This window comes from Gallus gallus, chromosome 3, assembly GCF_016699485.2.
Source record: "Gallus gallus isolate bGalGal1 chromosome 3, bGalGal1.mat.broiler.GRCg7b, whole genome shotgun sequence".
NCBI classification, from domain to species: domain Eukaryota; kingdom Metazoa; phylum Chordata; class Aves; order Galliformes; family Phasianidae; genus Gallus; species Gallus gallus.
The window spans coordinates 30,706,883-30,722,351 of record NC_052534.1 but is presented as its reverse complement, the minus strand read 5'-3'; the positions used below and the strand labels follow the sequence as shown (position 1 = coordinate 30,722,351).

Below are 15,469 nucleotides of genomic sequence, written 5' to 3'. Positions count from 1 at the left end.
GCTAGGTGCTCTTTGTTCCTGGCCAGCAGGGCTGTGCGCTGACCACCAACGCTAGCTGCAGAAGCAACTGATAAAAAGGATATTGGATTTATGTTGATGTCCTTTCCACCAAAATAAAGTTAATCAAGAGCACTTCCCACACAGGTAAGACAGCATTGAATGAGGATGTCTGAAGAAGATTGTCCAAATGAGCTTCTCTACCGTTGCATATACTGAGACCTTCATGAAAATGAATCTGAGAAATGAAACTAGCCAGATGGTCTGTATTCCAAAACAACATCATTTAAATGCAGATCTGTGGGAAAAGAAAACAAAAAAACAACCAGCCTTCCCTTCCTATCTCCCTTCCCTGCACTGACACCCTTCAATACAAGGCAGGCAAGCTTAGGTCCCCCCCTCTTCCACGTTAGATTTACAAGGAACCAGGCACTTCACTGAAGAAACTGATAAGAACACAGAGGTAGAATATTCAGCCGTCAACTGTGAACAAACAAGCTCAGATATATAATCAGACATTTATAGAAAACAGAGAAACAGCTACAAAGAACTTTAAAAAAGAATAAAAATAGAGTTTTAACAATCTCTACCCATTACCCAACTTCCACTTCAAAATTATCAAAAGCATATCAAACCTTGTTTTCTTTGTTTTTGACAGGAAATAGTTATTCGAAGAAAGTAGGGCAATGATACTAAAAAATTCTCCTTACATTCAGTGCAGGAACTGCTTAAAATTGTGAAAAGCAGTCAAAAAGGCTCTCAAAACCTTCTTCTTTTCTTAATTACGTTTTTGGGTGGGGTTTATTTGACTACATACCCTAGCTTTACAAATTCAGATTACACTCTTGTATATTCTTATATTTTTAATATAAAAAGGACAATAACAAGTCTGAAAAATGTTTAATATCATCTTTACACAGTCATGGAAACAGAAGAAAAAATGTCATTTTTCCCCCTCTGAAAGTCCACATGCCAGTTAGTGATTACAGAAATATGAATGAACGCTGCTTGTTTCCCTCCCTCCTTTACAAAAGGCTTAGGATTTCAAACAAAAATCCAGTGATGATATTGACAGAAGTTCTTCCACTGACTTCAGCTGGGAATAAATCAGGTTTTTACTGAGCAGGCTAGCTGTTGAATATCTTCATTGTCTACAGCTTCTCAATTTTATGAACTACCACAGGAGGTAGAATGTACTTGAAATAAAGCACTTTCCTAGAGCTAAAAAAAAGAAAGAAAGAAAGGAAGAAAGAAAGTCTTGTTGAGCACAGCATGTTTATTTTTTAAACAATTTACAAATAAAAATGTTCAATTTATCCAAGCAAACACATGTAATACTTTAGTCTTTGACGAGCTATACAAATGAAAACCATCACTCTAGAGCTTTTGCTAGCTTTAGGATCATTCAGGGTAGGCATGCATGTGTCTCTATCACATGAAGCGAGTCCAATTCCTGACACCAGGGTTCTGATCTTCTACTTCTTCAGAGCTGGTCAGCTGCTAAATGATTTAACACAAATAGTTACTGGATCACAATACAATGAAAGAAAGCCCATTTCAAAACATGTAAGTGACCTCAATATGTCTGATCCAGGTGTCAGGCCACAGAGCCTTACCGATTAGTCTTCTTCTCCAAAAGCCAGTCGGACAGATTTTCTCCCCTCCATTAGTGATGTGGCATCCATAAACGTGCTTATACAATACAATGAAACAGCTTAAGTACAGATGTAATACAGCAGTGATTACAAATCACAAAGACAGATAAACAAACAAACAAAAGATTAATCACATTTCTTGCATTTCAAACAAAGAAAGTAAACAAAACCATGCATTACAGTTTAAAGCAATTTTCAGTTTTAGTTCTTCTGCAAGTCTCCATTTCCTCAAGTTCTAAACTGCTGTTCTTGAGCTTGTCCCAGAGGTTGGACTACTTGCGATGCTACTGACAGAAACAAGGTGAGCTGGAAATCATCCAGAGGTGTTCAAAGAATAGAAGCCCCCAAAATAAACAACAAAGACGCACGCATTATAAACGAGAGATTCCATTTTAATAGCAGAAGTGTAGAAAAGAAATTGGCAAAAAATTCACATGAAAAAACATTTTACACAGTTAACTATGTACAGAATAACATACGTGTCTGGTTTCTGATGGTGTTAAGTTTCAATTTAGCCGTGTCCTACGATGCTACAATGTCCCAGGTGTTTCTGCTCAGGCAGGGGGATCGGACTAGATGATCTTTTGAGGTCCCTTCCAATCCCTGATATTCTGTGATTCTGTGATGCAAAGTGCACCCAAACAACTCAACTGGAACAAAACAAACAAAAAAAACCATACACATCATCCCGGCTCTGGCTCCTCAAATATTGGGGCTGGCTGGGTTCATTTCAACCCACTGGGCTTTCTGCTAAGCTTTCAGTAATTCCTGAATTTGTTGTAGCTTCCAAACTACTGTCAGTGGTTTCTGTTTGCTCAGTCTTCTTGCTCTGGATATTGCATAGTCCCTTGCCTCCTGAGCCATCCTCCTTTCCATGTGCTTCTTTGAGTCCAGGAAGGAATGTTTCCACACAACCAGATGCCTGACTTTGTCTGCTGCCTCCATCACAGCTCAGTGACAGCATTTCAGCAGCATCACCTTTGCTCTCTTCCACTTGCCGAAGGCTCTTGGACATGGGAGAAATGCCTTGCATTTCTGGAACCGTCATGACTGCTTTCATAGTGTCATTGTTTGAGGGTTGCAATCCAAGCTGCGATACAGCTGTTTGAGAAACCTGGGTGCAAAGTTTATCTTCCCAACTACCAGCAGTAAGCTTGGCAAAATCAGTAATCTCTGTTTCATCCATTGTTTTTCCAATGCCCAGCTTGCTTAGTTTGTTTGACTCCAGTTTAACAGATGTAATAGTTTCTAGTTTTGAAACTTCTTTCGCATTCATATTTAGAAGTCCCACTGGAAGGATACTGATGTCTTCATGTACTGCCTTAGTATTTCCCAAATTAAAATCTGTGCTTTTGAACTCAAGCTCTGCTTTCTCAGAGGGAGTCTCATTGCATTTTGCGTTTTCTGACCTCAAGGAATCTTTCTTGTTATCCTCACTAACACTTGGAGAGAGACTTTCAGATTGCTTGGTATTAAATCCTGAGTGAGTAGTATTCAGACTAAAGTCACTGACTGCTGAGGTTCTTACAGCCTCACACTTTGTTTGCTTGTTGACAGCCTCTTCTGAAAGATGCTGATCGAAATCTGCTGATAAAGCAACTGCTGACTCTTGGAAAATATCAGAACAAGCCCTAGAAAAACCTGCCATTCCTCCTCCTTTTTCATCTCTCTTAGCAAAAATATCATCTAATGTTTCATCAGATCCAGTGTGTCCTAGTGACTTTTTTTCAACTTCAACTACTAATTCTACACTGGATCTGAGTTCAACAATGCTCGCTGAGCAGGCATTGACTAACCAAGCAACCTCCTGCCTTTGGGTTTGCTTATCTAATACTGCACGGCCTGAAAGTTCCGGTCTAACTTTTTCTTGTGCTTCTAATGTGCTACTTCTAGATTTTGTGTTACTAAGAGATGTCTCTTGCTCTATCTCTGTCAATTCTGAAGCACTAATTTTATTAGAACCATTTTTCATTTCTACATTTGGAGTGTTTGATAATTTCCAACCACTTTCAGAACAAGAACTGGTTGCCATGACCTGTTCTTCTCTATTACTGGTTCCAGAAGCATCCCACTCAGCAGGACTTCTTGTCAATTCTGAAATCTTATCTTGGGTTTCTGAATTCTGGGGAGCTTTGCCAAGGACTCCTGATACTTCCAAAACTACACTGTTTGGTTTCACATCTTTTAAGGAGGCATCAATAGAATTTTGCTCTGTCATTACTGCTACTAAAGCCTTTTCTTTTGAAATGTTTTGAGAATCGCTGAGCAAATGTGGACTATCAGTTTCTGTAACAGTTCTATAGCTATCACTTAAATTTTCCTCTACCAAATGGGGATCTCCAAAATTTTGAATCTCAATCTGTTCTAGCATAAGCTCAGGCTTTACTGTTTTTATTTCCCTGTCTTTCAACCCTTCGTGTTTCTCCAAAGTGCCAGAGGCATTTGTGTTACTAACTGCAATTTCATTTGCATCTTCCTGTCCAACTTTCTCTTGGACCTCTGTTCTCTGCAGATCACAGAACTCCTTGTTGTCTGCTTGCACTCGACTTCCAACATCCACAAGTCCCTTTTCTGCAGGCATCTGAATATGAGAAGCAGGTTTTGCTTCTAGCAGTTCTGTGACTGACATTTCTGATAGCTGAGGCTGAAATATCTTCTTGTCCCTTTCAGCATGATTCTCATCAAGAATCCAACTGCCCATTACTTGATTACTACACTGTGAAGAATCCCCATCTTTCAACTGAATCTGAATATCTGTTGGAAGAGCCTGGAATTTTGGACCTACATCCTTCTGAATACCACCTTCAGTGTCAGTACTCATCTCAAAAGTAGACATTAAAGTCTCCTGAAAACCAGTCTTCTCCATTACTGAGCCTGACTCAGCTAAGTAGGCCTGGCTAACTTCAGTAGCCACATTCTGAGATTCCTCTTTAAAGGAGGATAAGCTACTGACTGTTCTAGAGTTTGGAGGAAAATCTGCAGGTTTTGCTAGGTTAGAGTTTTCTCCGTTTGGAAGTGTAGAACTTGCAAGCTTGCTGTCACCTGAACCCTTTCCACCACTACTGTAGAAAATATCATAGAGATCTTTTGCATTGGCAGTGGCCAGGCAAGAGTTTCGTTTCTCTATCTTTTTTGCCTGTTCACTAAAAGCAGTTGAAGGTGGTGGTGGAGGAGGGGGCCTTACAGGCATCGCCAGCATTGTCTGTTCGCTTTCAGACACACCTGGAGCTACTTCATCTGCAGGAATGACAGCAGTGGGCTGGACTGCAGGTGGAGGAGGTGGGGGAGGTGGTATATCAGAAGTCTGAGAAGACTCACTTTTCTCTGGTGCTTTCAAATCCTCCTCTGACCCTTTTAGTATTACCTCTTCTCCTCCAAAAGCTTTTGAGATGATATCTGGAGGCAGCAGAAGATCTGCATTTGTTTCTTTTACCACGGGTAGTGGTTTGGTGGTGGCTCCGGACGATTTGATCGATAAAAAAGTGTTCAAAGGTGCTGGTTTGCTAACTGTTGCAGTAGTAGATTTCCTGAAAATCATAGTGGGGACTGGTAGATTGGGTAGAACTTTTGACTGCGTTGACGTATAAGCAACTGGTGTCCACGGGCTAGTGTGTGGAATAACAGTTTTCCCAGACAGCTTGATTTCAATGGACTTGGCATGGAGTTTCCCAGACTGAAACTTGTTCTCTTCTTTGTTTCCCTCCATACTCTCCTCCTTTGGAATAGCTACTCCTGGGGCTTTATCCTCTCTCTCAGCCTTTTTCCAGCTGAATTTCCCAAACGATGTCTGACTTGGTGGTTCCTTTTTAGATTCCTCTTTCTTTTCTTCTCTTTTATCCTCTTTCTTCTCTTCCTTCTTCAGCTTAAGCTTAATACCCATTTTTCGCCCAGAAGAATCTGTTTTGTCTTGAGTTTCATTAGCTCCTTCTCCAAGCTCTGGGATGTTCTTTGTTTCCTCTTTCTTTATTATTTTTGCTTTCTTCTCATCCTTCTCTTCTTTCTGTTTCTCAACTAGTCTCCTCTTCAGTTCATTCTGCCGCCTGCGCTCTGTTTCCAGAACTACAGCCAGTCCAGCTTGGCGGTCTAGATTTCTCCTTTCTTCATAGAGTGGGTTTTCATCTATGTATTTCTAAGGAAATAAATGGCACAGTTTTAGCAACTATTTCAATGAAAAATGTAACATCAATTCAGCACTGTAACAGCTTTGCCTTGTTAAGTAAGTGCCCTCTCAACACTGAGAGAGCAGAGAACTTTTTCCCACTGAGAAACTGTGATGCCACAAACTCCACATCCCGTAGATTAATGCAAATTGAGTGGTGGCTTCCAGCAGTGCTGTCATTCCTCTGTAGAGTTTGAAAATCAACACTGGTACTTAAACACAATTTAATCTTATGCAGAGGAAAGATTAATCTCTATGTAGTGGGAAGCTCTGCTTAGTTAGTTCAGTGCAGTATAGTAAAAATAACCGAATACACCATGTTAAATGTAATTGTTCAGGAAAAGATCACAGAGCAAATAAAAGCTAACAAAAGGAAACACTCACTCCTGGTACATCAGTTACCAACCTTGTATTTTTCATTGTGAGGATGACTTTTCACATGCTGCTCAGCTGAGATTTGATCTCCAAAAAACTCATGACAGAGCTGACAGTAATAACCAGTGATGGGAATCAGAAACTCAGACCCTGAAAAGGCCGAAGGAAACACTCAGAGAAAGCAAAATTTAAAAGAGGCCAAGTTTTTAATAAAGACAAATAAATGCATCAAAGACTAACAGCAAAACCTCCAGCAATGTTCCTGTTCACACTTTTGAAACAGAAATCAGTGGATTTTATGCTTACAGTATGGTAAATACCACTAGTAGGAGCAATCATGTGAAGTGAAGAAGCTTGATTATTGTGATTCAAAAATACCAATGCTCTTCACAGTGTAACAGCTATCCTCTACACAAATAGACTAATACTTCCTATAGTTTTCATCTATCTTCTATCTTTGTGGTATAGTCTCCTCAAATAATAAACGCCTGGTTTATAAAAAGAACACACCGAAGTTTAGTAAAAGTGCATCCCCGTGCCTGCAGAACCTGCTGCAGTTATCTAACATACTGCAGATCCTATCAAATACCCATCAGTACTTTTTCAGGGATACCTCTACACAAAACATGCTCAATGGAAGAGGCTGTTGCAAGATTGTGGAGTACTCCACAAGATGTGCTCAAACACAGCAAGATTTTGTGGTCATATTGTGATCTGAATTGTAATATGTCAGTAAAAACGACTTCAGAACTACACTGGGGAAAAGTCAACCAGTATTCAAAATAAGAAACTCAATTCTAAAGAGAAAAGAAGGAACCATGCTATGTTTTCCTACATTCTTGCTCCTTTTCCGCAGAAGAACCAGGAAATTAAATCATCTGCCATTTACTAATAAAACAGAATCTATATGTGCTCCTGTAACTATGGAAAGTTTTGAAATTCCTTTCTCTCAGTAACTGGAACCTGCTGGAGGGCTAAGGGAGAAGAAATTCAAGTTTTAAAAAAACTAACATACCTTTGGCAGGAACAGTTATCTTATCAATGCGCTTTATGGAGTCTTGTTTGGTCTCACTCTGGGTCTTCGAAGCCCAAGGTCTGTTGTAAGGATCCAGGGTCTATTTGCACAGTGACAGAGGTATACAGGCTCACATTTTACACTAGCAAGGCAACTACGTTTTTTTTTTCTTTCTTTTTTTTCCTCCTTTTTAACATCCTTCCAGAACACTGAACATTATAATCAATGTGCAATTATATACAGGAGCTAGGTTTTCCACTTTTCCCTCCCTTTTTGTAATTTATAGTGTGAGAATAATCGGTGAAGAGGGTAAGATGTAAACAATATCGAAGGACAAGCAAATACAAAACTAAAACATCGAACACTAGTTCCCAAGTGAACTGAATACAAGCCCCGTTTACACTAGTCGAAACACCAGTAGCTGTACAAACTGCTCGTGTCCAATACTTTTGAATTTGATAAACAGCTTCTTGCGTTCATTACTTCAGTTTCTCTTGTAAAATGTAGTTCTGTGATGTATGTTTCAGTGCTAACATTTATAGCAATATGAAATGTACGTAGTGAAGGAAGCCTGTCACATACCTGTCTGTGTTTCTTATTATGCATGTGTGTGAAAAAATCAAACATGGTCCCGCAGATGGTATTGCAGTCTTTGCACCAGTGGTTCCCTGCATCATAATATTCATAAATATTGGCCAACTGGAAAGGATGTTTGGAGGATTGTGAAGAGGATTCTGCTGGCTTCGGGCTTCTGCCTCTGGATTTTTCATTAGTGGGTTTTGATTCCTAAATTGAACAAAAGGAAATATTTATCTAAGACAAGGTAGGACAGACATAATGCTCTGGAACTCGTATCTTGCCTCCAGCAGAAGCCACACGCACAAAAAAAAAGTATATATCACCTGCTTTTCAGCGCCCAGGCTAAATCCACTGTTTCAGAGAGCTGGTATTGACGATTAAGATGCAGCGTGGTCACAGTGAAGAGCTTCCAGTAAGACTCCCAGATGTAATGGCTGGATGGTTGTAGGTAATCAAGGAACCAAATGAACAAATCCCCTAAGGCATGCACCCTTCCCACTTCATGGGTTTTCACACAAGGATCTCAATAGTTTCAATTTATAGTACTAGCCAACAGTACCTGGAACACCTAAAAGTACTTAGAAGTTCTGCTATGAACACCAAGAAGTTACTGTAAAAGTAGGTTGGATGAAAGTAGAAGGAAAAAGGAAGTAAAAGTTAGTTGACTAAAAGTATTTAACTCAATCATTTGATCAAATTATTTGAGAGTGCCTGAATTCTCTTGAAGACTTGTTGATTAACAGTAATTAAGTTCTGTTAATTAGCTAAGTACATACAGACAAGCATCTTGTGATTTAAGCATGTGATACTTACACTGATTTGTACAGAGAGATGCCATACAATAATGCACAGACCTTTCAGGATGCTATCCAAAATCAATACGTTTTGCTCAGAATCTTGGTGTATGCTAACACTGTTAGTACCAAAACAAATAATCCCTGAAACAAATAGTGAACAAAGCCTGCTAATTGAGATTATCACTCTACTGGGTAGTACTAAGTGTATTTTGAGTTCTGATTTACATTTCCAATGGCTGCAATCCCACCATGTTATCATTTCTCATCTGTGTGGTATTTTGGGAAGAACAGCATCTTTCCAAACTTAGCAAGTCCAAATCAGTTGCATGATTTCCAAGTAATTTAGTAGTGGTGTCACACAAATTCACTTAAGCAGATTCAAAACGAACAAATAACATCTACCTTACTTGAAATTCCTTCTGATAAACAGGAACAGGTTCCCTCCTAATACCATTCCATGCAACATGAACAGTAACACAAACAATGAAGAGACATCCATGTCACTATGCACTCCAGAAATTTCCATATCCCAATACAATTTAGTTCTTGGTAGAGAGTAAAAAGCGGTGCAGTGAATATTCGCATATATTCTATCTGCAAGAACATAGCAAAGCTGACATTCTCTTAAACAATGAGAAGATCAACTTATCAGTAAGAAATGCATGGAAGGATGTTCAGAATGTCTAAGAAGTGTTTTCTTTTATGTTATTTACAGACTCATACAATATATCCTATAAAATACTGTCTCAACCAGAGTTTTGCAAAACACAATACTTCTCAAATAGATGAGTGACAGCCAACTCTAACCCATTTGTGCTTCTGCAATTAACAAAACATAAACAGCTTTCAGACCACAGTATCTTACCTCCACATCAACAGAAACTTGGGGTAAAGCTCAGGGATGTCTTTTTAGTACAAGACTAGTTTCACCTTTGCAATTTGTAACTACAACACACAAACACAAGCTCAGCAGCAAAAGACCACAAAATAGCTTGCAAAGATGCAGAAAGGCATAAATGTTTTTGCCCCTTGACTGGCCAACTAAACTGGTCTCAGTGTCTAAAAGTTTGCATTATCTTTCTTTTCACAAAAACAGAAGTTAACAATCAGAATTTTAAGGTGAATCTCAGAGTCTAAGGTCAGCATCCTATGTTCCATGTTAAAATAAGGAACTATAAACGGGAACAAATCATTACGTGTTTGAACAATGCAAACAATGGAAGTTAAAATAATGAAAGACACATTCACACATACTTTATCTCAAGAAAAGAAAGCAGCATAACTTAATGCAATGTAGAATTTAACAGATGTTCTTGTCTACTCATTTGTACCACGTGGTGTCTGATGCAAATAATTTGTAAAAATAAGTGGATGCTAGATTTTGGTACAAAAATAAAACACAAAAAGCCTTAAAATGAAAGACATCTAATGACTTCCCTGAACCAGATCAAGATGAAACATAAGGAAAAGTTTACAAGATTCACCTCTTACACTAATAACACTTTAATGTCTGCAAAAAAAAATACACGGTAAAGTCAGGCATACACAAAAAGCATCTACTATCTCCCATCATCTATACCAGTGACATAATTGATAACACAGCAGAAAGCAACATCATTATTGTCCTCAATGCACATACAACCTCTCAGATGCTACTATCATCATACACTGCTTCCAGAGTAAAAAAATTCTAGAACTTGATAAGCCTCTTCTAGCATATGCACCGCTCAAAGACCACGTCAGAGAGACCATAATGACACATACTGACATTTCTTGAGAAAGAACACATAGCATTTATGTAATAATCGTGTTAAGGTGACAATTATTTCTAAGTAGTGCCATGATTTGTTAATTTCATCACATGGTGAGAAAAATAACATGCTCCAAACTTTCAGAGAGCTTGGACAAATATTCCTTTTTGGCAGGCCATACTGGAAATATTGTACAGAAAAGAAGTCTGTCATTCTCAGTATGGAGTTGAGACCTAACAGCTACAAACACTTATGCTACTGTTCAATCCATCCAACACCTCACAAAACCAAGATAAAAAACAATAAGTGGTACTGAACTGCACGAACTCTGTGGGAAATTATAAACTCTGATTACATTTACTCTCACCTGCATACACAATCAAAAACAGCATATGAGACGTGGTAACACATGCCATCAAATGAACCTTCTGTTGAATGTTTGAGAGCAGCTGTTCCCCAAAGCCCTCCTCTCTTAATGGAAAAATCATCAGTATACAACCTAGAAGATTTTACCTTATTGGAGGAAGTTGCCTTCTCCAGACCTTTTGTGTTTTCTGTCTTGCTGTTCTTTTCTGAGGAATCTTTGGTTTCCACAGATGGCTTCCGGGGTTTTTCAAATATGTTAATCCCCAAGATCTGTGCTACTTTGTCAAGCTCAGATTGCTTCTTATCCGCCGCATCAGACTCTTTATGAAGCTCTGAAATCTCTTTCATAATATTCTCTTGAAGTCTGTTCACCTCAACCAACAAGGGGTCTTTGTGTCCATCCTTCTCACGTCGTTTTTTCCTCAGCATCTCTCCTGAGCCAATCAAGGAAATAGAAGAGTTGGAAATGCAACACGAAAATTGTCTTAAGATCTGTATGACTATTCCAGCAGCAAGTAAAATACCAATACAAAATACTACACTTAAATTTTGACTAGGAAGGTGTAAAGGTGGAACCAACATGTAGGTACAACATCACTAAATCTGAACAATCTACCTCTGTAGGGGTTTCTTAACATACACCCCTAACAAAGACAGCACAATCCTCAAGAGAAAGAATCAACTTAATAACTACTGTATGATCAAGCAAGCAAAATTGTTTCCTATGTTAATCATACATTATAATCTGAAATGATCACCTTCCAGCAGTGAAGGTATTTACTTCTGATAAAAACAAAACATTTAAAATAACATAAGTTATTAAGTTAGAGAGGACCTTTACTTCTCCAAATAAGATTCATAAAAATTAGAAGACATGCTGACATGTCTTCAGTTGCTATTTCTTACTTCTTCTAAAAAAACACTAGAATACACAAACTGCAATTCTTTTAACCTACCAAGCTACTCAAGAAGATTGAAGAGCACCTGTTTGCTTCAGTGTAACAGTCAGATTTTGACATAATTAATTTTAGTATAGAAACTAGGTCATTGCTTTCTCAAGAGTTCTGCCTATATATTTTGGTCTTCTCTTTTAGCAGATACTGCTGGTGGAAAAAAAAAATGGGGGGAGATGTGCCATACCTTGCTGTTTGCGAAGCCTGTCCAGTTCAGTCTTCAGATAATAAAGCTTCTTCTGCCGTGCTTCTCGCTCATTCTTCAATTTTTCTCTCTCTTCTATCACCTAAACAGAATGCAAGGAGACTGGATTTCCTTCTCCGCCTACTGTAAGCCCATCACCTTCTCTCCTAATTTGACTTTGCCCAATTGTAGCCATCATTTAGGATTCTGCCTCAATGTGATCTTAACTGTATCACCAAGAACATTTTGAAAGCATCAGTGTTTGAAATTAAACATGTGTATGAAGTTTGTTCCTTGCTCAGTAAAGTCTAGCAGGAGGAGTTCATACATTTGCTTTTCACTAGTTTGAATTGACTCCCACTGAAGAAAACCAGACAATATGCTAAAATGAAACATGAAAAGTTCTTTCCATTCCCTAATTTTTTTCTAACTAATTTTCCAAGACACGTCCCAATTTCTTACCTTCACAATGCTCTTGAAGACTACTACTGACTCCTACCTTGAACAAGCAAGAACTGATCCAGAGACTAGTCCTCACTAGAGAACCGCTACTACTACATCAATACAAGTGTCGGCAGGATTCCTGCCTCGAGTAAATCTTGCATATACCAATGGGAGAATTTCTATCAATACAGTCAGACCACTTCTTGAATGGCATAAGATTTTTATTATTTTAAAATTATCAAAACAGCATTTTGTGATTTGGGCTTTTCTGACAGCACAGGGGCATCAAATGAAGCATGAAAGTTGCTATATTCCAAGCCATTTAGCAAAGAACTGACTAATCCCAAGACAAGGAACTCTGTAGTGCAGACAAAGACCTGGAAGTCCAGCCAAGACACATAGCTGAGCTACCAGTGCATGTCAGAGCAGGAGGAAACCCCCACACCTTTAGCCAACACAGCTCTTTCGGAAGTGCCTGAGTTCCACTAACAACAAAAATTCAACAACATCAGCTGAAGAAATAATTATTCTTGCAAACAGTTAAAATTTACTCATCTGCTCAAATAGCTTTTTGCCTAAGTACTTCTACTTAAGTCATTTCAAACTAAAAGCAAAGGGGTTATCTCAGTCCAAAACTTTTCTTTATCCCCAAAACCCCTCTTGGCAACTTGTGCCAGTGCTCAGTCATCTTCACAGTAAAAAAAGCATTTTCCCATGTTCAGATGTAACCTCTTTGTTTTTAAATGTGTGCCCATCTTGTCCTGTCACTGGGTACCATTGAAAAGAGATTGGCTCTGTCTTTTCACACCATCCTTTCAGGTATTTATGTACCTACAAATCTTCAATGATTAGAATATCTAAAGGTCAGTGGAATAAAGTTGAGATGTGGCTACCAAGTGTCTTTCTGTAAGCTTTTGTTTGGCCCTAATCTGTAACCCACAAGTGTGTAATGTGGGGGGATTTTAAGTGTGTATTTTAAACTGTTACAGAATAAACAGATAAGTGCCTAGAAATCTTTAACAAAAGCAAATTTAGTCCAACTACTTCTAAACTGGAACCACTCAGGCTAAAATCAGTGCATTTAAAGAGGAAAAGTTTCTAGCCCAGTAAGCAAGCAGTCTGACATATATGGATACATTAGAATATACAGCATACCTTCTGCTTCTGAGCTGCTCGATTTTTTTCATCAGATATTTTTTCTGGAGTACTTTTGAGAGGGTGTGAAGACGGACGAAGGGGCACTTTGGAATGAGTAGGAGTGGTAGGGACACGAACGAGCACAGAACTGTCTCTTTTCACATCAGCAGCATCCTTTCTCATAGACACTGTCTCAATAACCCGGAGGTTGGGACGCGTAGGGTTCGCTGACATGGCCATAGTAAGAAGCCCATGAGCCTCTGGCAATGCAGGATTAGGCTGCTGGGTAGGGGGATACATGGTCCAGCCAGGAGCTGCATAAGCCATATAATGCCCATACGCGTCATATCCTGGAGGGGCCAGTGTGGGAGGTGGATAGTTTGGGGGCATCTGAGTGGTAGTGAACTGGGAATAGTTGGGAATTTGGTACTGGGAAACAGAAGTAGGTGTAGGTGGCAAACTAGCAGGAGCTGGTGGAACTGACGGAATGAGAGAAACGGAAGGAAGAGGCTGATCTGGTGCACACGGAGGTATGTCCTGTCCTCCTGCCTTGTTCTTCGTATATTCTGATTTCTGAAGAGAGGGTGGATCTTTAGACTGCTGAAAAGAAACGGGAGGTGATGCTGAGTGCTGCTGGCCTGACTCTGGAGAACGAGTGTCACTTCGGCTGCGACGAAAGTCCCAAGGGTCTGTTCTGCGAGTATCTGAAGAGCGACGATCAGGAGAACGGGATGCCAACTTTTTGCCATGAAGGCGTTCCTGAGTACGAATAGCTAGTCTTCCAATTTCAGCAACACCAATGTCAAGTCCAATGGTTTTGAGTAAGTCATGGATCTTGGCATACTCAGCATTAGGCTCTTCCAAAGGATCTAGCTTGACAGCTGGAGCGGGAGAAGAAGGAGGTAGGCTCACCTTCTGGTTTATTACCTCACTGCTACAACTCACAGGAGGATTTTGAACAAGGTGTGATTCAGTTTTAGCATCTTCATCCTCATCACCATAAAGAAATTTCTCTTCATCCTCAATGTCAGGAAAACTACGCCTCCTCTTCTCCTGAGCACTGACAGAATCAGCCATCATGCCCAGAATTCGGGAGAAACCACTGCCATCCTGACTGGCCCTCTCATGAGGCAGTAGGAAGTCAGTATGGCGATCAGCAAGCTCTGATTTGGGTTCTACTTTCTCCTTGTGACTTAAGAAGCTTCCAAACTTCTCTTCATATGTAAAAGTATCTTTGGGAGCCACAGAAAGTGGGTTCCACTCATATAAGCCATCGTGTAACTCTTTGTTTGCAGACTCCATAACAGAGTCTTTGTTAAATTGCTTGAGGAAGTTCTCCACTTCAGAGGAAAATGGAGCCGTGTTGTTGCTCTGGGGCAAAGATGAATGACTAGAAAGAAGAGGAAGATCCTTGCTGGGAGCAGGGCTGCTGGCAAACTCCTCGGGCTGAAAGACAGAGAAGTTATTATTCACTATGGCACCCTCTGAGGGGACTATGTACCTTGTAGAACAAAAGAACATGATCATTCCTCTTCATGATCACATTTAAAGAGTTAAAAAAGACAATTCACAGTTGAAAGAGAAACAGAGAAGATTTTAAAAAAAGTTGTTTAGTGATTCTAGAATGTTATGTCCAGCAATGAAAGCTCATCCTAGACAACACACAAGATCAGAATTATATTTAACTATCTTTTTGACAAGCTTAATAAATGAAACTTTTAAGCTGAAACACTCTGACAAAAATTCAGCTATGCTTTGACAAATAGGATATAACACTTTAAGACAAGTAGAAGCAACTGTACTGGGAATATTTCCAGTCACTTCTTCAGATATGCATAATTAATGGCACATGAAATAGACACAGGCATCGAACAGGATCTGCAGTACTGGCGATCTTCAGTACCTTCTGATATAAACATGTCACTGTCAACCAGATCAGTATAATAAGGAGATCAAAAGCAATGTGCTCAAACATGAGAAAAATAAATTTATCACAGTGGTCCCAACTTCACTGATACTCTGATTTTCAAACTCAAGTGGTATGGCTTTGGTACAAT

General features: G+C 39.3%; 1 protein-coding gene and 1 long non-coding RNA gene across 3 annotated transcripts in view; one reads left to right on the top strand and one right to left on the bottom strand.

Annotated features, from left to right (window-relative positions):
- LOC124417805 overlaps positions 1 to 1,755 on the top strand; it is a 7,136-nt gene extending 5,381 nt beyond the window's left edge. The window contains exon 2 of the long non-coding RNA XR_006938678.1: positions 30 to 1,755. This is a non-coding gene — a long non-coding RNA (uncharacterized LOC124417805). The remainder of the gene's footprint in view (positions 1 to 29) is intronic.
- Positions 1,254 to 15,469, bottom strand: part of ZNF318 (zinc finger protein 318) — a 25,489-nt gene continuing 11,273 nt past the window's right edge. Inside the window, exons 4-11 of one of the 2 annotated variants that reach the window (XM_046939043.1) lie at positions 13,431 to 14,858; positions 11,835 to 11,934; positions 10,842 to 11,128; positions 7,784 to 7,987; positions 7,202 to 7,301; positions 6,218 to 6,336; positions 1,614 to 5,781; positions 1,254 to 1,497 (exon numbers count right to left, since the gene is read on the bottom strand). In XM_046939043.1, coding sequence (XP_046794999.1) covers positions 2,383 to 5,781; positions 6,218 to 6,336; positions 7,202 to 7,301; positions 7,784 to 7,987; positions 10,842 to 11,128; positions 11,835 to 11,934; positions 13,431 to 14,858 — 5,637 coding nt within the window. In that variant the 3' untranslated portion in view covers positions 1,254 to 1,497; positions 1,614 to 2,382. Of the gene's footprint in view, positions 1,498 to 1,613; positions 5,782 to 6,217; positions 6,337 to 7,201; positions 7,302 to 7,783; positions 7,988 to 10,841; positions 11,129 to 11,834; positions 11,935 to 13,430; positions 14,859 to 15,469 lie in introns of those variants that run through there. The other variant, XM_046939044.1, reaches the window with a different exon arrangement.